Source organism: Oryctolagus cuniculus, chromosome 5 (assembly GCF_964237555.1).
Source record: "Oryctolagus cuniculus chromosome 5, mOryCun1.1, whole genome shotgun sequence".
NCBI classification, from domain to species: domain Eukaryota; kingdom Metazoa; phylum Chordata; class Mammalia; order Lagomorpha; family Leporidae; genus Oryctolagus; species Oryctolagus cuniculus.
In genome coordinates, this window is record NC_091436.1 from 48,976,818 (window position 1) to 49,003,665 (window position 26,848).

At 38.5% G+C, this 26,848-nt stretch overlaps 1 protein-coding gene across 7 annotated transcripts in view; it reads left to right on the forward strand.

The window, feature by feature from the left end:
* Nucleotides 1–26,848, forward strand: part of TBC1D32 (TBC1 domain family member 32) — a 250,914-nt gene that overhangs the window by 141,415 nt on the left and 82,651 nt on the right. For all 7 annotated transcript variants that reach the window (XM_070073655.1, XM_070073654.1, XM_070073652.1 and 4 more), the window contains 3 exons: nucleotides 7,189–7,311; nucleotides 9,074–9,182; nucleotides 9,995–10,088. In XM_070073655.1, coding sequence (XP_069929756.1) covers nucleotides 7,189–7,311; nucleotides 9,074–9,182; nucleotides 9,995–10,088 — 326 coding nt within the window. The remainder of the gene's footprint in view (nucleotides 1–7,188; nucleotides 7,312–9,073; nucleotides 9,183–9,994; nucleotides 10,089–26,848) is intronic.

The following is a 26,848-nucleotide window of genomic DNA, read 5'->3' on the forward strand; positions in this document are numbered from 1 at the left end:
CTCATTCATTCCTTAAATGCCCACAACATCCAGAGCTGGGCAAGTCTGATGCCAGAAGCCAGGAACTCTGTGCAAGAAAGGGCCCGGTTTACATAGGCCATCTTCTGCTGCCTTCCCAGGCACATAAGCAGGAAGCTGGATGAGAAGCAGAGCAGCTGGGACTAGAATTTTCAATCTGGTAATAGGACGCTGGCATCATAAGTGGTGGCTTGACTGGGTGTTCCACAGTGCTGGGGCCGGGAAAAAGTTCTCCAAGATGGGAATGGGATACAGGCTTTCACAACTTAGTTTTGAGAGTTATAAAACCCATGGATGACTTTTAACTGAATCAGTAGGCTGGGAAAACTAAAACCCAAGCTGGCAGTTGGGGAAACTCAGAAGCAATTTCTTTTATATCACAACATTCTAGAAATACGGAGTATCAGAGGCACCACTGAGAATGAACATGAAGGTGGAAGATTTGGTGAACGGCTAAGCTTTTCAGTTGTGAGACTCAGGAATGCCTTCCGGATCCCTGTGCTCTTCCCTCATATGGCTGCTCCTACTCCAGTGTGGCTTTGGAGGTTTACTTTCTGAAATGGTTAATCATCTACTGACTGAGGGAAGGGGCTACTATGCTGAAAGGAAGAATGTTATTCACTGCCAATTCAAAGATATGCTGTTATCTAAGTTTATTTCTATCCCAAGTTTATTTTTAATTGTTAATAAGACAGGATTTTCTATTTCTTAGTTTTATCTCCCAATATATAGCAGCCATTTATCTCAAGATTGTTACTATAAAAATTTCACAGTATTTTCTTTAATAATAATGCCTCATACAACAGTGCTTATTGTTGCTAGGACTGTTTGAAGTACTTAATTTTGCAGTCACATGTTCATAGCCTTTGACCTGAAGACTGAGTCACAAAAATCAATACCCTATTTATAATATGGGACAGATGAAAGGAAAAGGCATTGCTTAATATACAATTGTTTACTTAACTAAATGAGGTTGAAAATATGGTTGGCTAGTACAGTCCTCTTCTTGACATGCGCACTTGAGGCTTTGGTTAATGTTTATAACTTCTCCCTTACTACCCCTTCGCTTTGTCCATGCTATCCAGATAGTCTCAACTGGGTTAAGAATTTTTGTCTTATTTATATCCAAGTTTTAATTCTATATCTAAAGCCTCATACCTTGGGTTCTTGAGTTTTAGTGGTTTTGTATGTTATTGGATTGCATTAGTCTTCCATCAGTTTTTATTGCTAGAAATGGCATTGCTAGGAGCTACAGAGAATCCTCCCAACACCAGACTTCATTTCTCTTTACTTCTGTTGTATAGATGCAGTCTTCTTTTTATTGGTAATCACAGTCTGTCCCTCCACCCAATAATTACCTTGTTCTGCTTATTAGTTCAGGGAAATGAGGAGCCTCAAAAGGTTAGAGGAAAGTTTAAGTGTCCCATTCTGGTAGTAGAGCTCTATTTTGGAATAAGAATGCGAGGCCATCAAATTCCCCACACCCTCAAGTGGAGGGAAGAGAAAACTGAAGAAAATTATCATTTGTACTTCCACCTCTTAATTCATATATCTGTATATATTGTTATAAGAGAAAAATAAGAAACATGTTGGTTTGTGGTACAGAACATCTTCTAGGACTACACCTCAATATTTCAAGGTGCTATGCCCCACATGATGTATGACTGGTTTTCAATGTTGCATTCCATCGATATCTAAGATTAACTGCACCTGGGAAATAGAGTACATCATGAGATTATTGTGTACTGTGAGTGTTTGCTCTGTGCTTCACTTATTTTTGTTTTTAAATTAGTCCTTTGGTCAGAATCAGTGTTCTACAGATGCCATTAACCCCTCAGTAAAACATCAGTAAATCTACAGTTAGTAAGATTATGTTTCAGTAGATTAGTAGTCAAGATGTCAAATTCCCTAATTTGAGCAAGAAAACATTTAGTATAATCAGCTTACCACAAAGTAGTTGGTTGGTCTCTGGAGGTTTATATACTGTATTTTGAATACAGCATTGTTTTCTTGTAGAAATATTGTCACTTGGCATTAGTTGTAGTCAGCTCATCCATGATGTTGAAATTCATACTGTTTAACTGATCAGTATTTCCTATCCAAATGAAGTCTTATAAATTATATGATTTTCTAAAACATAGCTATATGAGCACAGTAACACATCACCTTCAAGCAGAAGTAGCATTCATAATATAAGCTTAAATTGGCCTTAGCAATACAAGTCAATTGTAAACAAATGTGACTCATATTCATAGCCTGTACCTATGGCTCAGGAGAAAAATTTTTTTTTTCTTAACCAAACGATTAGGGAAGATATGATACTATAGGACATACTGGCACCTGTTGGAAATGGACTACTAAGGCTTTATATCTTTTCAAATAGGGAAAATTCTGTTATGTACCATATTGATTCACTTTGTTTGGATGTAGACACTACCTGAGATACTGATTTATGTAGATTTATGGGTGATGAATAGTGTTTAGGCTGAATAGCCTATTTGCTAGTTTATACAAATATGTTGATATAATTTATGAGCCATTAAGATCTGTTTACCAGGTGATTGCATAATTGAGTAGCAAATGGCATTAGTTGATATCAGGTCTTGCAAGAATTGTTATGCAGGACCAGTGCCGTAGCATAGTGGGTAAGTCGCTGCTTGCAGTGCTGGCATTCCTGTGTGATCACCAGTTCAAGTTCCAGCTGCTCCACTTCCAATCCAGCTTCCTACTGATGTGCCAGGGAAAGCAGTGGAAGATAGTCCAAGTCCTTGGGCCCTTGCACCCACATGGGAGACTCAGAAGAAGCTCCTGGCTCCTGGCTTCAGAGCAGCCCAGATCTGGCCATTCAGGGAGTGAACCAGAGGATGGAAGAACAATCTCTCTCTCCCTCGCTTGCTCTCTCTGCTTCTGCCTCCCTTTAACTCTGCCTTTCAAATAAATAAATCTTCTAAAAAAAGAATTTTTATGCATAATAATTAAATGTTATTTTGTATTAGTATTTGAATTTGTTCATTTGTTCCATATACATTTATACTTATTATGAGCATAATGATAATGCTTAGTTTCTGCTATTCATTCTGGCATAACAGACAATATTTATTGAAATATTAAAATATAAATATTACATAAAATATAAACATAGAGGTTAACAAATTAAAAAAAATACCCAGTGCTCTTAGTGAAGTGAACAGGAGATTTGTTAGCAATATGTGCATTTGTTTGGTCATGGCTCAGCCTCCTTTCCTTAATGGTAACCATTATTCTGACTTTTAAGATATTTATTTTGTTGGTTTATTTTATATTTTTACTATCTAGTCATATATTCCTAAACAGTATATTCTTTTTACAATTTTATTTATTTAAATTTGAGAGGTAGAGTTACAGAGAGAGAAGGAGAGACAGAAAGAAAGAACTTCCATCCACTGGTGCACTCTCCAAATGGCTGCCATGGCCAGAGCTGAGCTGAACCGAAGCCAGGAGCCAGGAACATCTTCCAGGTCTCCCTTTGCAGGTGCTGGGGTCCAAGCACTTGGGCCATCTTCCACTGCTTTCCCAAGCCATAAGCAGAGAGCTGAATTGAAAGAGAAGCAGCAGGGTCATGAACCGGCACCCATATAGGATGCTGGTGCCATAGGCAGAGACAGCCTGCCACATTGTAGCGCTGACCCCTAAACAATATATTTCTATTCTGCTACATTTTGAGCTTTATGTTAATAGTAGCATATACTGTATATCCTATTATGTCTGACCTTTTCTATGTAGCTTTGTTTCTAAGATTAATTTTTGCATGTATTTATAGTCCATTTTAATTATCATATAATGTTCCATTTATTTTATTAATTATATTTATTATTGCTTTCCTGGGTGCACATTAGCAGGAAGCTGAAATTGGGAGTAGATCTGATACTTGAAACCAGATATTCTTGATATTGACTGCAGGCTCTCTAAGTAGCATCATAAGTGCTGAACCAACCACTATTCTCCTTTGTTCATTTTCAGTAATATCTTGGATACTTTAGTCCTTTACTTTTCATATTAATTTTGGAATCAGCTTGTGACTCAAACCAGTCCATTGGGATTTAAATTATTATGTTGAATTTGTAGGTCAATATTGGTGATCTGACTTTTTATAATACTGAGTTTTCCAATCTGTAAATATGGTATGTATCTCCATTTAATGAAATATTCTTTGATTACTCTCATTAAAATTTTGTAGTTTCTTTCATAAAAATCTCATGTATGTTTTGTGGATTTAATTTTTACAACTTACAGTATGTTTGCAGAACATATTACAGTGTGTGGCAGTATCACTGGGAAATTAAGAGTGTGAACTCTGGAACCACTTTGCAAGAGTGATATTTGGCAATATCCTGAAATTCCCTGTGCCTCTATTTCCATCTGTGAAATAGAGAATGTAATTGTAACTTCCTCACAGAGTTACTGTGAGATAAAATATGTCATATCTTTACCAGATTTAGAGCATGACACACACCTGATCAATAGAAATAAATGTTTATTTGTACAAATATACAATTGTTAATTACTTTATATATTTTTTAATTCTTTTAGATTACTAGTGGAGTTTTTAAAATTTCATATAAGTCTTAGAGTTTTGATTATTCCATGGTGTACATTTAACTTAAATTCATAAATGAATAGAGGATGACTTCACATCTCTATGATAATTAATCCCACTTCCTTTAGGTACTGTGTCTTGTTTTTGAAATCTTTACATTCTTTTCATTCTTCAATTGCATATTATACCTTTCTTCATATCGGCCATATGCTTTACATATTGTTTATTATCACCTTAAATTTTTGTTATTAATTATTATATGGTATATTTTAATTTAAATATTTAAACTTATTATTTAAATAAAATAATTTTTTTTAATTTTGTTAATGAGATCTCTTTTTCCATGGTCATATTTTAATTGGTCATTGCATGTATAAATAAACTTATTGAAAATTTTTAAGTGATCACTGTATATAATTCTCATATGCATACACACGCACACACACATACACACACACACACCCATTTCCAGAGAAAGAAAAAGAATGAGTAGAGTGGAATGTCATCCATTGCTTTTGTAAAGGATCAGTTTCAGGACACCTAGAGGATACCAAAACCTGTGGATGATCAAGTCTCTATGGTCTAGCATTTGCAGGTAGCCTAGGCAATTCATCTGTATACTTTCAATGATCTGTAGATTACTCATGATTCATAATACAATGTAAATGTTAGATTGTGTAATAATGACAAAAAAGTCTGCTATGTGTAAAATATGTGCAATTTTGTCCCAACTATTTTCAGTCCAAGGTTAGTTGAATCCACAGATGTAGAACCTACAAATACAGAGGGGCAACTGTGTGTGTGTGTATGTTCATGAGGACACTGCAAAAGTTCATATAAAATAAAATTTAAAGACAAGTTTATTTTGGTGCAGAAAATTTTGAAATCTCTGCTTGTGAGGGACATTCAAAAAGTTCTTGAAAATGCATTTTATGAAAATACTATGCATGAATTTCAAATTTCTTTGTACTATAACAAACTTTTTATTATATTTTCCACATTCTTTTGAAGTATCCTTGTATATGTTTTCTCATATAATTTCTGATTTGTCCTGGTCAATCAAATCACAGCACCATACATTTAGTTGCTTAGGTATTAACCTTGGAGTTTATAGTGATTCTGGAGCCAGGATTGTTGGGCAACAGGTTAAACCACAAATTGTGACACTTGCAGCCCATATAAAAGTACTGTTTCCAGTCCTGGATACTCCCCTTGTGATCTAATCTCCCAATAATGTGTCTCAGGTCAGCAGAAGATAACCCAAGGATTTGGGCCATCTTCCACTGCTTTCCCAGGCATAGCAGAGAGCTAAATTGGAAATGGAGTAGCAGTGACTCAAACTGGCACGCACATGGGATGCCAGCACTGTAGGCAGCAGCTTTACCCGCTAAGCCACAGCGCAAGCACCCTAAATATATTTTAATACCTGATAGTGTTATACCTCCTCTCAGGAATGTTTACTGCTCTGCTGGAGAACAACTTGTTTGTTTCTTTTTGTTCCCCTTTTGTTTTAATGACTTGGTCTTTTCTTACTGGATACTCCAATTGTTGGTTGGTTGGTTTCTCTCTTTCTTTCCTTCCTTCCTTTCTCCATTAACTTTTTCTTTTTTTTCAGATTTTAAAAATTTATTTGAGAGGTAGTGTTACATACAGTGAGAGGGAGAGACAGAGAGAAAGGTCTTCCATCCACTGGTTCATTCCCCAGAGCTGGGCCTGTCTGAAGCCAGGAGCCAGGAGCTGCTGCTTCTTAGTCTCCCACATGGGCGCAGGGGCCCAAGTGCTTGGGCCATCTTCTGCTACTTTCCCAGGCCATAGCAGAGAGCTGGACTAAAAGAGGAGCACCTGGGACCAGAACCAGAGCCCATCTGGGATGTTTGCACCACAGGCAGAGGATTAACCTACTGCACCACAGCACCAGCCCCTCCATTAACTTTGTCAGGCTCCATCTTGACAATGACTCTTTTGGTTCACTTTATCCAGAAGCATATTGCTTACTTTCTACGCTCAAATTGTGGCTTCTTTTCTCTCTGAAAAAATTTCTTGACTAATATATTGAAAGTGTGTGCTATTAAATTATTTCAGTTCTCTCTTAAAGAAAGTAATAATTTAACTATTTCAATATAGGACAGAATCCGGTGCCCCGACCGGGACTAGAACCTGGTGGTGATGGAATTTATCAGTGTGCTTAAGTGTTCTCAGTTTGGTCTTACAATGGATATTTTTACTTAATGAACATTTCCTGTATTGGTAGTGAAATTATGATTCTCCTATTCCTTTTTTAATTAATTGTTGAAAGAAAAATTCTAGTAATTTGCAGTTTCAATGGATTGATTTCTTAATGTTCGATGCATTTTTAGGTGGAAGTTGAGAAGCAAATAAGCTAGTATTCATATAGTTTTAGATAAAATTGTAAAAATCTAGATAAAATATTTCATTAAATGATTAAAAATATATCTGAATACCTCTGTGATCTTTGCTATGAGGTTTATATTCATAGTTCTGTGTGTAAGTATTACTTTGAGACCTAAAGAGTGTGTCTGTACTTTTTTGAACATGTTTTTCACAATCTGCTTTTATTTTTCCTGTTCATATAGGTTATTAAATGTGATATGCTGTGATCTGGACACTCTTCTCTTATTAGAGGCTCAGTATCAAGTATCTAAAATGTTATTAAACGCACAAGAAGAAAATACATTAGAGACTTCCGAGACTCACAGGTAAAGAAAAAGGGGGAGATGTTAAAAAATGATAACAGTTTTCCTTACAGATGCTTTAAGGTAGTGATTTTGTATGCAATTTGTTAAATATTTTTCCATTACCTAAATTCAATAGATTTAAATACCAGAGTAAAAAAGCAATTAAAACATAATGTCACAGAAAAATGACAGCTGTTTTTGGAGAGGGGTACCTTTAAAGTGATTGCTTTTGTCTTATTTGGGTTTTCTATTTTTTTAGTTTTTAGTTAAATCCAGATTTTATTAATGGTTCTATAAAATTGTGACACTTTTACATTTATATTGCATGTGTAAGATGACCCATAGAATAAAACACTTGATTCTGTGTCTCTCATAGAGGCTTTCCTTACTGCATTCTATTCATTATGTTAGTGCACACTCTTAAATTCTGATTATTTTCAATATGAGGTTATGGGTAATGTTATATATTAATATTAGCCATCGCAAAACACACCGGACGCCGGAGTAAGGGAAAGGGTTTATTGGGGAACACCCAACAGACCGGATTGAAGGGGTGGCGAAGGTAAAAGAGGAGACTATAAGAGAGAAAGAGAGGAGGGAGAAGAGAGACGAGAGGAGGAAACTAGAGAGCAAAACCAAGAGAGAAGAGTCAAGAGACCAGAGGAGGAGGCTAGAGAGGAACCGAGAGAGCACATGAGAGAAGGGCCAAGAGAGCACGTGTTCAGGAACAGGCCCTTTTAAAACTTTGCCGGAGGGCTGGCAGGGAAGCAGGAGCAGCGAATCTCATTAGGATAGGGGTGGAGCCTGGCTCAGGTAGCTGGGCCATGTGGCCACCTGGCTAAAACTGTGCCAGTTTCCTAACAGGTAATATTTTGATAATTTTTTTTATTAATAAGTCAAACTTGCTGTTACCTCTGTTTGGCTGATATTTATCCAGGACACATCAGTAGCTGGCATTGCTTTCATTTTTGTAATTAAAAAAAAAAAAGTGGGGAGGCCTCCATCCAACTTAGTCCTTGGAATAATTATAGAGTTTATTATTTGATACTCTAGGTTTGATGTGGAAGGGAAGGATTAACAACTACAGAAAATATGGCTGCTCATAAGTAATATTCAGTTTTTAAATTTAAGGCACCAGGTCCATAACGTAAGAGAACTGTGACTATAATGGTTAAAGTCATTGTAGAAATATTTAATTTTTCGGCCAGCATTGTGGCGCAGTAGGGTAATTCTCTGCCTGCAGCTCTAGCATTCCATATGTTAATGTCCCAGAGGCTCCTCTTCTGATCCAGCTCTCTGCTATGGCCTGGGAAGGCAGAGGAAAATGGCCCAGGCACTTGGGCCCTTGCATGCACATGGGAGACCTGGACTCAGTTCCAGCCATTGTGGCCTTTTGGGGAGTGAAACAGGGGATGAATGACCCTTCTCTCTCTCTCTCTCTCTCTCTCTCTCTCTTTCTCTCCCCCTTGCACTGTCTATAACTTAACCTGTCAAATAAATGAATATAATCTTTTTTAAAAAAGAAATACTTCATGTCTTAATTCCCTTTAAGTGCAGTAGTATTCCCTAAGAAAATATTCTTACATCAATATTATTGTTTTCATTGTATCAGTTGTTATAAAATAAAAAAGCCATTTTTGTCTTATATATTTTAAATACACGTTAATAAACAATCAATTTTGCAAACATTTATCTCTTATTTTCATTTTGATTAAGTGTCAAGATTTAAAAATCAAATTATATTCAACTAAGGAGAAAGCAAATTGCTATGTTTGTTTTTCAGGGATTTTATCATTGATGCTTTGTCAGTAGAGAGAAACCATGTTCTTGTTAGAATAAGTCTTGTTGGTGGGCCATTGGAACGAATTTTGCCTCCAAGGATACTAGAGAAGGTGAGTGGGATAAAAAAGATAGGAAGGTGTTTTTCTATCATATTTTGTAGAGGTCACCTCAAGTGACCCTAAACAACATCACTTCCCAAGTGACTGTATGACAGAGATGAACTTTGGTTATTTGAGAAACTTTAGGATGCATATAAACATGTTCAAACTAAAATAGTGCTGTTGATGGCAAGGGGTCCTGAGTACTGGTTTGTGTAGCAGAGTAGGGTGTTGGTTTATTAAAAAGTTATCATTTCCCTGTGTGTCTTTGAATATTTTAATCCCAATGTCCTTGTCATTGGTGATACCTTTCATTATTAGGTGACACTTTTTCTTGTATTTCAGTGGCAATATTGAGCACTTCTTTTTCCTATCAATATGCATGATATGAGTTTCTTGTGGAGGCTGTTTTTTGTTATTTTTTTATGAATATTTTTGCTTGGACTGTCACTCTGGGGAAGATGAGACAGAAATAACAACACTAGAAAAACATTTTTGTGGGATAAAAGAAAATATAAATTTCTTTTGAAGATTACATTTTTCTTTCTTGAAAAAAATAGAAAAGACATCATCATTAGTCCTAGTTGCTGGAACAAGTTACCAAATATTTGATACTGGTGCTTCTTTAAGGTAGTTTCTGTTACATTTCTTTTTAATTATTAGGTACTGGAATTATTAATTGTAGTATCAAGTAACTTTTGATTATTTGGTCAACAACTCTAGAATTTATAAGCAAAACATCCATTTCAATATAGTAATACTTAAGGAGGTTTTAAAATTCATTGTTAAAGTATTCCCTAAAGTTATCTACTTTGCTTTTTTAGGGTGATGATCCATATCCATGGCCTATGTTTGCATCGTATCCTTTGCCAAAATGCTATCTGTCAGAGGCAAAAAGGAATGTTGACATAAAACTAGGTACATGATTTACTGTCAAATGCCATTTTAATTTATTTTATTTATTTATTTTAATGTTTTAAGCCTTTTATTCACTGAGAGAAATGCATAGGGGAGTGACATTCCTAGCTAAGAAGGAAAGGGCAATCTGGATTCATACCAAGCACCAGTGTGGGGAGCAGCCCGGACTGGACTGAGTTACTGGAATTAAGACTTATTCTATGCATCTGCTCTCCCACAATATGGCGCTGGGAGAGAAGTAAACAGCTTCCGCACAGCTGCCTCCAGTTCAACCAATAAACTGTAGGACTTGCTACTGATTGGAGGAGAGCAGCGTACTCGGCGTGTGGGCAGCCGAGTTAGGATTGGCGGAGGAGGACTATAAAGGAGGAGAGAGACGGCATGCACCAGGAACATCTACGGGGAACATCTAAGGGGAACACCTGTGCAGCCCCCGAGAGAGCCGGCCGGCAGTGTGCCGCTCCCCTGCGGAAGTGGGGAATGTGGCCAGGGGGAACTGCCCTTCCACGGAGGTGGAAGGGATAGTAGCCAACCCGGGAAGAACCAGCAGCAAACCCGGGGAGGGCCGAGCAGACAAAAGAACAGCGCAGGGTCCTGTGTCGTTCCTCCACGAAGAGGGGGAGCGACATAATGGTGCCGTGACTCGGATAGGAAGCCTAGGCAGGACTTAGTGTCGTTCCTCCACGAAGAGGGGGAGCGACAACCAGGAGCCAGCCATGTGGAGGAGAATGTAAGCCAGGAAGCATGGGGCGGGTAGCCCAAAGACCAAGTGCCCTGTAGGTATGGGGCAGCAAGTGGGTCCAGGGCAAAAGGGAAAAAGGCAGGCCCCACTGTGTTTCAGGCCTTTAATCCGCTGCTGAAGGGGTATGGTTAATTAGTCTGATTGGCCAATGGGCAGGCACACAGATGTGGTCAGATAGGGACATGAGGTCACACAGGGGCTTAGTGAAGGTTGATTTTCCCGTTCACAAACCTAATCAATTTTATCCTGTATGTCTGCCTACAATATTCACCCCTTAGAGACTCCATTCCCTAATCCTAAGGGATGTTCCAGGGCATAGAATCATTATATCTTCTGTAGCTGCCTACTGCTTATGAGGGGCATAGTGCAGGCCCTGCCTGTCCTGGGTCTGAAAGTCTCTGCCTATCTTATCTAACAGATTTGTTTGTGAGCTGGAGCAGCTTGGTCACCACCAATATCTGTGCCCCCTGCATGGTCAGTTATTTCCAGAAGTCGAGCTCTGAAATATATGTTTTCCAATCAACATGAACAAAACTGGAATAAACCAATTGCAAATGGTGTGCCTCTTAAAATGGAAAGAGCATATCTAGCCATCTCCCAGATGGTAGGTTGTGATTGGCTACCCTTATGTTGATTATAAAACCCTTTTAGCTTGAACATAGAAAACTAAAATAGAAGAACCATTAGGTGTTTTATTGCCAATAACAGTTCCCAGAGAGAACCCAAAGAGGCAAGTACAGCATGTCTGCCTTAAGGCGCAGCAATCTTGATGTGAGGAAAGTAAAGGCTTTACTTATCTTTCTGCTTTGAAGAGGGACTTAAGGTCTCTGGCTTACAGGAATAGTCAGGCGTGTTTTTCGAGTTCACCTGTGAAGACGTAAGAGGTAGAAGTTTAATCCTAATTTCACTGAGGTAGCACTTGGTAAGGTTTCTTGGTAAGGCTCAGTAGCACTTGGTAAGGTTTCTTTCATTTAAGCTGCAACTGATCTAAAGAGCATCTTTCTATGAAAGGCTTGTTTAGGAATTTCTGATGTTGGAATTTTTGTCGAAAGCTCCCTAATTCCTTGGAACACCTACTGCAGCTTCCCTGTCCACAGTGTGTCTGTATCAGTGGCTTTTAAGCAAATACAAGGCATGGAATCCAAATCCTGGAATCCATATTTGATAGAATTCTGCCATCAGCAATTCCCAGTGTTGGAGCTTCTGTTAGAAGCTCCCTAATTCTTTGGAACAACTCTTGTAGCTATCCTGTCCAGCACAGTGTCTGCATCCGGGCCTCTTTAAAGCTATATACAAAAGCTTGGGATCCAAATCTTGGAATGCAAATTCCACAGAATCTTGCTGTTCCCAGAAATATCCTCGGCTGCCTTTCAAATATAGAATAGCTTTCCTTCTCTTGACTTTAAGAACACACTCTTCTGGAGTTAGAACATATCCCATGTAATCTATCTCTAGTTTAGAAACCTGAGCTTTGTTTGGGAAGTTCTGTATCCTCACTATCCCAGATTCTGGGTTTAGTGGGATGCAGAAGAAATTACCCCTTAGGCAAAGGTTTAGAACATGATAAGATGCATTGAATCAGCTGTCTTATTAGTAGTCCTGAGGCTTTTAACCATCTGTACTCTGTATCTGACCTTATGTTAAAACATAGGAGATAGGAATTTCACAGAGACATGGATCTAAGAGTTCATATTTTAAGGCACTTAACTTTGAAGAAACACCTAAGAATACAGACAGTGGAGTTTGACACTTAGACATAGAACTTATGATGCATAACAATATCACACACTAGGGCCGGCACCATGGCTCACTAGGCTAATCCTCCACCTGCGACACCGGCACCCCGGGTTCTAGTCCTGGTTGGGGCGCTGGATTCTGTCCCAGTTGCTCTTCTTCCAGTCCAGCGCTCTGCTGTGGCCTGGGAAGGCAGTGGAGGATGGCCCAGTTCCTTGGTCCCTGCACCTGCATGGGAGGCCAGGAAGAAGCACCTAGCTCCTGGCTTTGGATCGACGCAGCACACCGGCCATAGTGGCCATTTGGGGGATGAACCAATGGAAGGAAGACCTTTCTCTCTGTCTCTCTCTCTCTCACTGTCTAACTCTGCCTGTCAAAAAAAAAAAAAAAAAAAAGAATATCACACACTAGAACAAAATAAACCTTTGGGATCAAGTTTTACCATTAATGTTAATACTGTAGCTGTTTGAGGACACAGGTCTGTTGGAGGACACAGGTCTTGCATGGGAAGTTAGTACACAGTGACTTCTGTTGTTAATTTAACAATTAACACTCTTGCGTATGATGTCAGTGATCACCTGAGGCTCTTGACATGAGCTGCCTAGGCTATGGAAACCTTTTTTGTAATCCACAAACTCTGTCAGTGTTTAGACAAGGCCATAAGCAAAGTGGAAGTACTCTCCTCCCTTCGGAGAAAAATACATCCTTCCTTGATGAGCACTTCTTTCCACTGGGGTTTCACCCAGGGAGGTCCTCCATGTAGGGACATGTTTTGTATGAGTGTCCTGGATTTCCATGCTCGAAACACTCTTGTGGGCTTTTTAGGCAGAGCAGGATGCCTTTAGGACTGACTCTGAGGTCACTGAGTGCTACTTAGAACAATCGCCATTCTATGAGTCTGCTGTATTTACTGCTTCCCATGTTGGAATATTTACACCTCTTTAAATCTATTTATTATTATCAGTAAATACTTAATCCTATTGATATGATCACTGTAACAATCAATCCCACCTATATGATCACGTTAAAACTTAATCCAATCTACATGGTTGCTTTAAAACCCAGGATCTTACTTTCATCATCCAGCCCAAGGGGATTTGCGATCCCATGGCAAGTTTTAAACCGTACCTTTAGAAATAAGTCCGTAGGAATGCATGCAGAGCTATACAGCCTTACAGTTTCTTTGTAGGACTTGAGAAGATAAAAACAGACACAGCTCTTTACTGGCTTAATTATCCTTGAGCATTTGATACGGATACATTGGATTAGTTATAATTCTGACACCTGAGAGTTTCCAGTTGCATACTAAATGGGGTCCATTAATTTACCAAGCCCAATGAGGGCGGTTTAAATTTTTTTCTCCCACGAGGCTGTAGGCAGGTTCTCTGTGAGTGGCTGGGTCCCTGCACACACCCAGGTGGGCCTGCACTGGGAAGAGAGGGGTCCAGGGTTTTGGGCACCACCTCTGCTACCTTAGTTTCTGCTTCTGGCCCAGAAATGCACCTGAGTGACCACTGGAGTGATGGGACTCTGGCCTGCAGGGCAGGAGCAACCTGTGCTCTGTGATCCAGGTCCCCTACCCAAGCAGTGACCCAGCGCCTACGGCAGGCATGTTCTTCCCATTGGAGCTCCCTCCCCCAGGTGTGGCTGTGCGCCCAGGTTCGGCTCAGGAGAGCCACACAGGGTAGGTACAGATCAAGGATGGGTGAGGGTTTACAGTGCAGGAAGATGAAGAGGAATCGCGGGAAGCCAGCCTTTATCATGCTACCATAATTTCCTTTTAATAAATTTTGGGGAATTATTAAAGTCCCTTAAAGGTCTCAACAGTTTTAACAGTTCCCACAGAGTTGCCATTTATGTTATCGGAGACATACCCCTTAGAAGTCCCACCTGGGGTACCAAATAATATTGGGGTATGGGATGCCATTTATGTTACCAGATGCATATTAAAAAATTTGGGGTCACAGCGCCATGGCTAACTTGGTTAATCCTCAGCCTGCGGCACCGACATTCCATATGGGCACTGATTCTAGTCCCGGCTGCTCTTCTTCTGGTCCAGCTCTCAGGAAAGCAGTGGAGGATGGCCCAAGTGCTCTGGCCCCTGCACCCGCATGGGAGAGGGGGAGGAGGTTCCTGGTTCCTGGCTTCTGATTGATTGTCGCAGTTCCAGCTGTTGCGGCCACTTGGGGAGTAAACCAATGGAAGGAAGACCTTTCTCTCTGTCTCTCTCACTGTCTGTAACTCTACCTGTCAAAAAAAAAATGGAATATTAATAAGCCTGTGAGTTCCTGTCTAATATTCAGAGATGGATTCTGAATACTGGCACAAATAAATGAGGCATCGTAAGTTTTAAGCTTTTTATTCAGTGAGAGAAATGCATAGGAGAGTGAGGGCCCTATCTACAAGAGAGAGGAGACTCTGGATTCATACAGAGCACCAGTAGCCAGCCACGTGGAAGAGCATGTAGGCCAGGAAGCATAGGGCGGGTGTCCTGAAGGCCATGTGCCCCAAAGGTGCAGGAGCAGCAAGCAGGTCCAGAGCAAAAGGGAAAAAGCACCATTTTATTGTTAGCACTTTTGTTGTAATTTGAAAAAAAGAAAAATTGTTAAAGTAAATGAATATGATTTTTTTGTTCATTCCATGTACTTGATTGCATGTATGCCTCCATTTTGCATTATTTTTGTTTTTCTTACTAAGTTTTGTGTGAGTCCAGATAATTTTTATAAAAAAGATCTATTTATTTTCCTTGAAAGGCAGAGTTAAGGAAAGAGAGAGGCAGAGACAGAGAGACAGAGAGATCTTCCATCTGCTGATTCACTCCCCAAATGGCTGTATTGGCTGGAGCTGGGCCAGTCAAGCCAGGAGCCAGAAGCTTCTTGCAGGTTTCCCTCATGGGTGCAGGGGCCCAGGGACTTGGGCCATCTTCCACTGCTTTCCCAGGCACATTAACAGGGAGCTGTATCAGAAGTGGGGCAGTGAGGACTCAAACCAGCACCCATGTAGGATGCTGGTGCTGTAGTCAGGAACCTAACCTGCTACACCACAGTCCTGCCCCACCCCCCCGATAATTCTTATTTCTTGTGGCTAAGGTTTAACAAATATGTCCAGTACCAAGAGCTGCTTGATTAAAAAAAGCAGTAATGGTTTTTGATTTGTCAAAATAATTCTAAGTATATAGAAGTTTTATTTATTCAAGAGTGATTTTTAAAAAAAATTTTTAGTAACTGCTGTATGCCAAACACAAGTTTTGTGTCCTCAAGACATGAAGCACAATGAAAATTATGGTACCTTCCTTTGTGAAACCATGAAGTTTCAGAAAATACAGTCACATAATTAAATAATTGTATTATGGTACAGTATGATAGATGTTGAAGAGAGTAACATATAGCCTACTAGAATAGTATATAAGCGGGATACCCTTGTAAACAAAGTTATGTACAAAAGGAGGCATGATGCTTAGGTATACATTTTCTGGATAATAGAAAAACATTTATGGCAGCACAGAGAGCATATTGGCTGGAAGCAACAAGTTATTTTCAGAAAACTGAATGGTAGAATGTCTGAAATTTGTAATGTGAAAGCAAGAGTGACTCGAGGCAAGAATAAACATGTAAGCCAAGTCCAGACATAAGACTGGTATAGTAAACACTCATATGTTTTGACTCCATCCTAAGAGCAATGAAAAGACAGTTTTTAGATTAGGAAATTCTGAGATAAATGTACAGATACATGATCAAACTCTTCATTAATTTGGGAAGTTAATCCTTAGGTCAACATGTTCTCCTCTATAATACTACCAAACTTTGGAAAGAACTATTATATATAAGATTAATTTCACAGTCATTGAATATACTTTCAAATCTAGACCTTGTGTTTCCTTCTTGCTTGACCTACTCTTTTGCCTTCAGAGATGTGCAAATGATATTAAGCTTTTTTCTGGAAGAGGCTTTCTAGATAGTTCCATTTTTTGAAACTTTCCCCACTGACACATCTTTCAGTGAATCCAAATATCAAAGTTTACCCTTAGACTTTTCCCTAAATACTTTTTATTAAATACTCTGGCCGGCGCCACGGCTCAATAGGCTAATCCTCTGCCTGCGGCCGTGGCACCCCGGGTTCTAGTCCTGGTTGAGGCGCCGGATTCTGTCCCAGTTGCCCCTCTTCCAGGCCAGCTCTCTGCTGTGGCCCGGGAGTGCAGTGGAGGATGGCCCAAGTGCTTGGGCCCTGCACCCGCATGGGAGACCAACAGCAGCACCTGGCTCCTGACTTCAGATCTGCACGATGCACCGGCTGCAGCGCGCCGGCCGCAGCAGCCATTGGAGGGTGAACCAACGGCAAAGGAAGACCTTTCTCTCTGTCTCTCTCTCTCACTGTCCACTCTGCCTGTCAAAAATAAATAAATAAATACTCTGTCTTTTAAATCAGAATTTTTATATTTTGCTATCCTTGTTTTAGGTTTTATTGTTTATACATCCATTAATTACACATTTGAGATATGAATACATTATATAATTGCTAAGACAAGTCAGTAGTATATACATCACCTTATATGCATGCCTTTTTGTGATCTAATATTTCAGATGCTTAAAATTACTTGTTTATTTTCAGCTATGTAATACATTTTTGTTAACTTTGTCTTCATGTTGTACAAACAGATTTGTTAAACTTACTCCTTTTATATAATAAATCTTGTATCAGTTGATCAATGTCTCTAATACCTTTGCCTCTAACTTCTGGTAACCAGTATTCAACGCTAAGCTTTTATGAGTTCAAATTCTTTAGATTCCTCATTTATGTGAAATCATTCATTATTTGTCTGTGTTGGCCTGGCTTCTTTTACCTTATACAACATACTCTAGAATCATCCATGTCATGATAGATGACAAAACTTTTTAAGGCTGAATTTCCTTTTTCTTTATTATTTTGTTTTGGTTTTTTGTTTTGTGGGGAGGAGAAGGAGTTATCTCCACTGGATCTTTCTATAAGCCAACTGCATGTTATTTGTTTTCTCATATTAAAAATGTTTACCTTAATTTTTTTTTGTCCAATATTTAAAATATCTTAAGTTCACATTCCCCTCACTACACTCCTCTTTCTGTCCTCCTTTTGACTAAAAAATTCCTCAAAGGAGTTGTCCATACCTGGTGCTGGAGATTTTCTTTCCATTTTCTCTTGAACCCACTTGCATGCTAATCAGAATTTCATTTTTTATAAGATTTTATTTGAGAAGTAGAGTTACAGATAGAGAGAGGGAGAGACAGAAAAAAGGTCTTGCATACGTTGTTTCACTCCCCAGATGGCTGCGGTGGCTGGAGCTGAGCCGATTTGAAGCCAGGACTCATAAGCTTCTTCCAGGCCTCCCATGTGGGTGCAGGGGCCCAAGCACTTGGGTCATCTGCTGCTGCTTTCCCAGGCCATACAGAGAGCTGGATTGGAAGAGGAGCAGCAGGGGCATGATCCAGTGCCCATATGGGATGTGGGCGCCGCAGGAGAATCTTAGCTTGCTACACCACAGTTCCGGCCTTGGGGCTTTCATTCTTAATACTTCACCTGCATTAAATCCACTGGTCAGACATGGCAGCATCACTGTGCATCACTGATCCTGCCTTCTTTTTGAAACACTTTCTTCATTTGTCTTTTAGAAAACATACTCGTATGGTCTTTGTCTTCATTTCCAGCAAATAATTCCTTGCCTCCTTTCTTGGATCTTTCATATCTTGCCAGCCTTTAACGTTGGGGTGTCACAGAGCTCAGTTCTCATTTGTCACCTTTTTTACTAGCTCTATTACTGTTGTGGAGACCTCACCTCGTATCCAGTGACTCTCAGATTGATACCTCAAATTCCCATCTCTGCCATGAATTCAGGACTCATATATCTAACTACCTACTTGACATCTCTGCTAGGAAGGTTTCATGAGCATATCAAGAATTAAGTGACTGAGATAAAGTTTTGACACTTCCTCAACCTCTGTTCCTTTGGCATTCTTCCCCATTTCAGAAATGGCATCTTTGTGCTTCAGGTTCTCCAGGTAATAAACCTAAAGGTGTTCTTGAACTTGTCTTTCTTCATATCTCACAACTAATCTGTCAGCAAAGCCTCTTGCCTCTACATAGGTGAAATCCTTCCTCTTGTCCTCATCTCTCACCTGTTGTACTATCTTGCCAAGCATTGAGTCTGTTCTCAACACAGCTGCTAGAGTACAGTGATGCTGAAACACAAATTGAATCATATTCCTCTCTAATTCAAACCCACCAGTGGCTTCCTTGCAGCTTACAAGGCCCTTGGAACATATTTTGTTTTCAGTTCATTCCTTGGCACATATTTTGTTTTCAGGAGTTGTGGACAATTTCTAATCTTGTATAATTCTTTATTTTCCCACCACAGTAGATAGTAACCCTTATTGCCTTCTGTCTGTTCATAAAACATTTATTTGACTAAAATATTATTCTCAATTTAGCAGGAGTGCCTGAAGTAAGAGAGGTCATGGCATTATTGTGATATTCTTTTTTTTTTAAGATTTATTTTAATTATTTAAAAGAGAGAGAGAGAGAGAGAGGTTTTCCATTTGATGGTTCACTCCCAAATGGTCACAATGGCCACAGCTGAGCTGATCTGAAGCCAGAAGGCAGGAGCTTCTTCTGGGTCTCCCATGTGAGTGCAGGGGCCCAAGGTATTGAACCATTCTCAGCTGCTTTCCCAGGCATATTAGAAGGGAGCTGGATTGCAAATGGAACAGCTGGACTCAAACCAGCACCCATATGGGATGCTGGTTCTGCAGGATAGGGCTTTAACCCACTGTGTCATGGCGCCAGCCCCCATTTCTGTGATCCTTGTGAAGATGTATAGAAGGATCTAGGCAGCCATGGGTTATGTTAGAGGTGCCCCAGGAAGAAATCTTACAAAACCTGATAGAATTCATAATTACTGTTTCATTCTGATATGGTTGATATCTGTGTCACTGTTCCTATACTCTTAGCAGGACACCAGAAAATGGGAGAGAAATTCAGAATAATGTCTATCTTTCCCTTGTACCTAAGAGAGTACAAAGAAGGGATATCTATAACTCAGTATGGAAAGAGTCAAATGTATTTTGTAAGAGTATAAAGCTATATAAAAATAACATAATTTTAAAACACAGTTTAATAAGTTAAGCGTTAATTTTATACTTCGAAAAATACTTTGATTAAGTTTGTTATTTTAATATTGAGAGTCAGGGCCAGTGCTGTGGCGCAGCGGGTTAAAGCCGCGGCCTGAAGCGCCAGCATCCCCTGTTGGTGCTGGTTCTAGTCCCGGCTGTCCTCTTCCAATCCAGGTCTCTGCTATGGCCCAGGATAGCGGTGGAGGATGGCCCAAGTCCTTGGGCCCCTGAACCCGCATGGGAGACCCAGAGGAAGCTTCTGGTTCCTGGCTTCAGATCAGCACAGCTCCGGCCATTGTGGCCATCTGAGGAGTGAGCCAGCAGATGGAAGACCTCTCTCTCTCTGTCTCTACCTCTCTCTGTGACTCTTGTCTTTCAGATGAATAAAATAGATCTTTAAAAAAAAAAAGTGAGTCATATACTTCCCAATCTGCTTTTCTGATTCTGAGGTCATGATTCGCTTATTTAGATAGGTGCTATTTTAGGCATCATTTGCACTGCAAAATTTTGGGGTATGATTTCATTGTTGTGGGGAAAAATCACTTAAGTTGTATGCACTTGCTAACATTCTCTTCCTGTATCTCCCACCCTCTAGATTTATCCTGCTTGCTACAGCTAGCATCTCCTCATCTGTTAAATTGCTTCTTGTTAGCTCATTGGCATCAGTGTTAGCTGCTAGATGATTCATCTTCATCCATAAATAAGAATCTTGACACATCATCTACTTGTTATTTCCCTTTGTGATCCTTTTTAGGATTACCCTATTAAAATGTAAATGGCTCTTTAAATTCTATTGATTAATCTTTTCTGTGTGTGTATAAAGATATATATGCATGTATGTTTTGTATGTACACAGGAACACATGCATGTGCACACACATACTTACATAATTACAAAGAAGAAAAACTTCTCTTCCATGTGGTAAAAATAATTTCTACTTAGAATATAATTTCTGCATTTTTTAAGACTTTAGGTAATCAGGATGACATGAACTAGTATAGTAACTTGTTTCTTTTTCAGAAGACATAAACGAAGCCAGGAGGCTTGAGAAGAAAAGGAGGGTTGTACTGTCGTCAAAATCTAGTACTGAGATGCTGGTAGAACATGAAGAGGCCTACCTTGCTGTACCACAATGCTGCTCCTATTCATTACTTTTAATAAATTACTTGTATAATATTTATTCAGACTCATATAAAATCATCAGAATTCTAAAATCCATCTATATCCTATTTACCTTATATCTGTGGAACTCTTATCTTTATTGAGAATCCATTTTGATGTATATTTACTAAGTTTGGGCTGAAACCTTCAAAGTAGACAGTTTTTTTGTTTGTTTTCTGTTATGTCTTGTATCTGTATTTCTAGTACCACTGAGAAGGCCAGCCTAGTAGCTGAAGTATACAATTAACTCCAATGGTTTTTGGCAACCAGTCTCTTGGCATTGATTGCCTTATTCTGATCTTTGAAATTTAAATATATTATTTTCTGAAAGCTTCAAACGTATTAGTTATTTCTGATTCAAATAACTTTCTGAATGTAGCTAGGAAGTCCACAACAGGGACTCTTTACCAAACCATTCTTCAGAAGCCATGCTTGAAAGTTCATCTCCTTGGGGCATTCTAGGAAGTAGACAGAGGGGTGACAACTAATGTGTGCCATTGTGTGAATGAAGCTGTTACTTTCCCATTCTGTTTCATGTCTTTCTATAGTAATTATCCAGTCTATTTTGTATCAACCATGCAGGTCTGCTTTTACTTTTTTGTAAAATATTTATTGAGAAAATAGTTAATGCAGCATACAGTTCATTGATTTAAAGTATAAAATTCAGTGGTTTTTAGCATATTCACAGATATGTGCAACCATCACCATAGAAAATATTTTCATTATCTTGAAAAGAAACCCTATGCCCCATTTCTTTCCTTGAGGTACACTACCATACACAACCACTAATCTACACTTTCTGTGGAGTCTAGATTTTATATCAATGGAATCATATAGAATATGGTATTTTGTGACTGCTTCTTTCACTTAGCATAGTGTTTTCAAGGTTCATCAGTAATATTCATCTGTATGTATTGTGTTACTTCATTCCCTTTTTTTTTACCTAGAAACATTTTATTTAAGGTGTATGAACTTCATACGTTTCATATATACAAATTTAAGAACATAGTGATTCTTCCTCCCTTGCCCTCCCTCCTGCCCACACTCCCAATCCTTCTTCCTCCTACCTCTCCTATCCCCATTCTTATTTTTCGAAAAGATCTATTTTCAATTAAATTTATATTCATAAGATGAACCCTACACTAATTAAAGAGTTCAAAAAATGAGTTCAACATCTCAAAGTGTCAATTACACTTCTATAGATTACCTCATGGGTACTCTATAGTTACACAGATCAAGGAGAATACATGGTATTTGTCTTTTTGGCACTGGCTTATTTTACTCAATATAATAGTTTTCAGTTGAATCAATTTTGTTGTAAATGAAAGGATTTCATTTTTTTAACTACTGTGTAGTATTTCATGGTGTACATATACAATAATTTCTTTTTTTGTGACCATAATTTTTTAACCAGTTTTCAATTGATAGACATCTGGGTTGATTGCATATCTTAGCTATTGTGAATAGAGCTACAGAAAAACGTGAGGGTACAGATAACTATTTTGTATGTTGATTTCATTTCCTGTGGTTAAATTCTCAGGAAAAGGAATGACTGGATCATATGGTAGGCCTATTTTCAGATTTCTGAGGTATTTCCATACTGTCTTCCAAAGTGGCTGCATCAGTTTACCTTTCCAACAACATTGAGTACCTTTTCCCCCACATCCTAGGCAGCATTGTTGGTTTGTTGATTTTTGTATGAAAGCCATTCTAACCGGAATGTGGTGAAACCTCATTGTGTTTTAATTTGCATTTCATTGATGACTAGTGATCCTGAGCATTTTCTCCTATGTCTCTTGGATTTCCTCTTTTAAAATCTGCCTGTTCAAGCCTTTTGCCCATTTCTTATTTTTAAAGATTTATTTATTTATTTCAAAGTCAGAGTTACATAGAGAAAGAATGAGAGGCAGAAAGAGAGAGAGAGAGAGAGAGAGAGAGAGTAATAGGTCTTCCATCCGCTGGTTCACTCCCCAATTGATTGCAGTGGCTAGAGCTGCACCAATCCGAAGCCAGGAGCCAGGAGCTTCTTCCAGGTTTCTTGCACAGGTGCAGGGTCCCAGGGACTTGGGTCATCTTGTACTGCTTTCCCAAGCCATATCAGAGAGTTGAATTGGAAGTGGAGCAGCCAGGACTTGAACTACCACCCATATGGGATGCCAGCATTGCAGATGGTGGCTTTACCCGCTACAACACAGCAGTGCCCCCTTGCCCATTTCTTAAGTGGATTTTTTTTTTAAGTTGTGTTGAATTTCTTGAACTCTTTTAAGAGTCTGGATATTAACGCTTTATCAGTTGCATAGTTTGCAGATATTTTCTGTCATTCTGTCAGCTGCCTCTTCACTTTGCTCAGTGTTAGTTTTGAATGCAAAAGCTTCTCAGCTTGATGTAATCCCATTTGTCAATTTGTCTTTGAATGCCTGTGCATCTGGGGTCTTTTCTCTAAATGCTTTGCCTGTGCCAATGTCTTGCAGGTTTTCCCCAATGTTCTCTAATAATTTGATGGTATCTGATCATAGATTTATGTCTTTGATCCATTTTGAGTGGGTGCTTTATGTCATACTTCTACTTGTGGATATCCAGTTTTCTCAGCACCAGTTTTTGAAGAGACTGTCCTTGCTCCAGGTATTGATCTTAGTTACTTTGTCAAAAATCAATTGGTTGTAGATGCATGGGTTGATTTCTGGAGTTTCTGTTTTATTCCATTGGTCTACCCATCTGTTCTTTTTCTAGTAGGATGCTGTTTTGATTATAATGCTCTGTAGTATATCTTGAAATCTGATTTTGTGATGCTTCTGGCTTCATTTTTGGTGTATAAAATTGTCCTAGCAATTTGAGGTCTCTTGTGTTTCCATATGAATTTTATCATCATTTTTTCTTGATCTGAGAAGAATGTCCTTGGTAGATTGATTAGAATCACATTGTATCTGTAAATTGCTTTCAGTAGTATGGATGTTCTTATAATACTGATTCTTCCAGTCTGTAAATGTGTAATATTTTTCCTTATTTTTGTATCTTTTTCTATTTCTTTCTTTAATGTTTTGTAATTTTCATTGTAGAGATCTTTGACATCCTTGGTTAAATTTATTCCAAAGTATTTAATTCTTTTTGAAGCTATTGTGAAGGGGACTGATCTTAAAAGTTCTTTCTCAGCCATGACGTTGTCTGTGTATGCAAAGACTTTTGATTTTTCTGTGTTGATTTTATATCTTGCCACTTTAGCAAACTTTTTGATGAGTTCCAATAGGCTTTCAGTGAAATTTTTTGGATCCCCTGTATATAGGATCATGTCATCTACAAATAGGGATAGTTCCTTTCCAATTTGTATTCCTTTGATTTTGTTTTCTCATGCATAATGGCTCTGGCTAAAACTTCCAATACTATACTAAATAGCAGTGGTGAGAGTAGGCATCCTTGTCTGGTTCTGGATTTATTTTTTTTTTTTTGGACAGGCAGAGTGGACAGTGAGAGAGAGAGAGACAGAGACAAAGGTCTTCCTTTACCATTGGTTCACCCTCTAATGGCCAGCGCACCACGCTGATTTGAAGCCAGGAGCCAGGTGCTTCTTCTGGTCTCCCATGTGGGTGCAGGGCCCAAGCACTTGGGCCATCCTCCACTGCACTCTCTGACCACAGCAGAGAGCTGGCCTAGAACAGGGGCAACTGGGGCAGAATCCAGCGCCTCAACTGGGACTAGAACCCGGGGTGCTGGCATCACAGGTGGATGATTAGCCTATTGAGCCACCGCGCCGAATGGTTCTGGATCTTAAAAAAAAAAAAAAAAAAAAAAAAAAAGGCTGGAAGCATGTCCCATGCAGTAGGATACTGGCTGTAAGTTTGTCATAAACTGCCTTGATTGTGTTGAGGAATGTTCCTCCTATACCCAGTTTGCTTGAGGTTTTCATTGTGAAAGGACATTGTATTTTATTGCATGCTTTTTCTGCATCTATTGAAATAACCATATAGTTTTTGTTCAGTTTGTAAATGTGATGTATCTCATTGATTAATTTACAAATGTGGAACAATCCCTACATACCAGCGATAAATCCCACTTGGTACAGGTAAATGATCTTTCTTTTTTGTTGTTGGATTTGATTACCTAATATTTTTTTGAGGATTTTTGTATCTATGCTCATTAGGGATATTGGTCTATAATTCTCTTTCTCTGTTGTATCTTTTTCTGGGAATTTAGGTGATTCAGGCTTCATAGACAAAGTTTGAGAGGATTGCCTCCCTTTGGATTGTTTTGAATAGCTTGAGAAAAATTGGTATTAGTTGTTTAAATATCTAGTAGAATTCAGCATTAAAGTTGTCTGGTGGCAGGCTTTTCTTTGTTGAGAGGGTTTTTATTATTGATTCAATCTCTGCCTTTGTTATTGATCTGCTTAGGTTTTCTTTGTCTACATGGCTCAATTTTGGTTGGTTGTATGTGTCTGAGAATCTACCCATTTCTTCTAGGTTTCCCAAATTGTTGGCATACAGCTCTTTGTAGTACTCCCTGTCATTCTTTTTCATTCTGTCTTATCTGTCATTATGTTTCCTTTTGCATCTCTGATTTCATTTATTTCTGTCTTCCTCCTATTTGTTTAGTTGTGCCAATAGTTTATCAGTTTTGTTTTTTCAAAAAAAATAGCTCTTTGTTTCACTGATCTTTTGTATGTTTCTGGTTTTAATTTATTTTTTTCATCTCTAATTTTGATTATTTCCTTTTTCCTACTAATTTTGGGTTTGATTTTTTGTTGTTTTTCTAGGTCCTTGAAGTGCATTGATAGCTCATTTATTTGGTGACTTTCCAATTTCTTGACATAAGCACCAATTCTTTTGAACTTCCTTTTTAACATTGCTTTTGCTGTCTCCCATAATTTTTGATATGTTGTATTGTTGTCAAATTTGTTTCCAGAAAATTTTTTGATTTCTCTTATGACCCAGTGTTCATTTAGGAGCATGTTGTTCAGTATTCATGTGTTTGTGTATGTTTTAGAGAGTCTTGAGTTGTTCCCAGCTTCCTTCCATTGTGGTCCGAGAAGATGTATGGTATGATTTCTATTTTTTTTTAATTTGCTGAGACTTGCTTTATGGCCTAGCATATGGTGTAGTCTAGAGAAAATTCCATGTACTGTAGAGAAGAATGTGTATTCTGCCACAGTGGAATGAAAAGTTCTGTAGATATCCATTAGGCCCATTTTTTCCTACAGTGTCAGTTAAATCTGTTGTTTCCTTGCTGATTTTCTATGTTGTTGATCTGTCCGTTAATGAAAGTAGGGTGTTGAATTCCCTTATTACTATTGTACTGGAATGTATTTCTGTTTTGATCTTTGTATTTCTGTTTTGAATGTATTTTCTGTTTTAAAATAACATTTATTTTAAATAGCCAGGTGCTCTGTAATTGGGTACATATACATTTATTATAGTCACTTCTTCCTGTTGAATTCATCTCTTAAACATTACATAGTACCTTCCTTTGTCTCTTTTTAAAAGTTTTTATCTGATATTAGAATGGCTACTCCTGCTCTTTTTTGCTTTCTCTTAGCATGGAGTATCTTTTTTCATCCATTCCCTTTCAATCTGTGTATATCACTGTTGGTAAGATTTGTTTCTTTTAGGCAGCAAATAGATAAGTATTGTTTAATAATCCAATTAGCCAGTCTGTATCTTTAACTGGAGAGTTGAGGACACTTACAATCAAGATGACTATTAATAAGTAAAAACCTAGCCCTGCCATTTTCCCAAAATTTTCCTGTTTAGTTTGGATCTCCTTTGTATTTTTACTGGGAGATTTTCTGTCTTTGTCTTTTTTCATAGTGATGACCATGTTTCTATATTTCTGTGTGCAGCACATCCTTAAGCATCATTTATAAGGTTTTTGTAAGGCTGGATGAGTCATGAAAAATTCTTTCAATTTTTTTCTTATGGTAGTTCTTTATTTCACCTTCACAGAGCTTTGCAGTACAGTATTCTGAGTTGACCTTTTTTTTTTTTCTCTTGAGA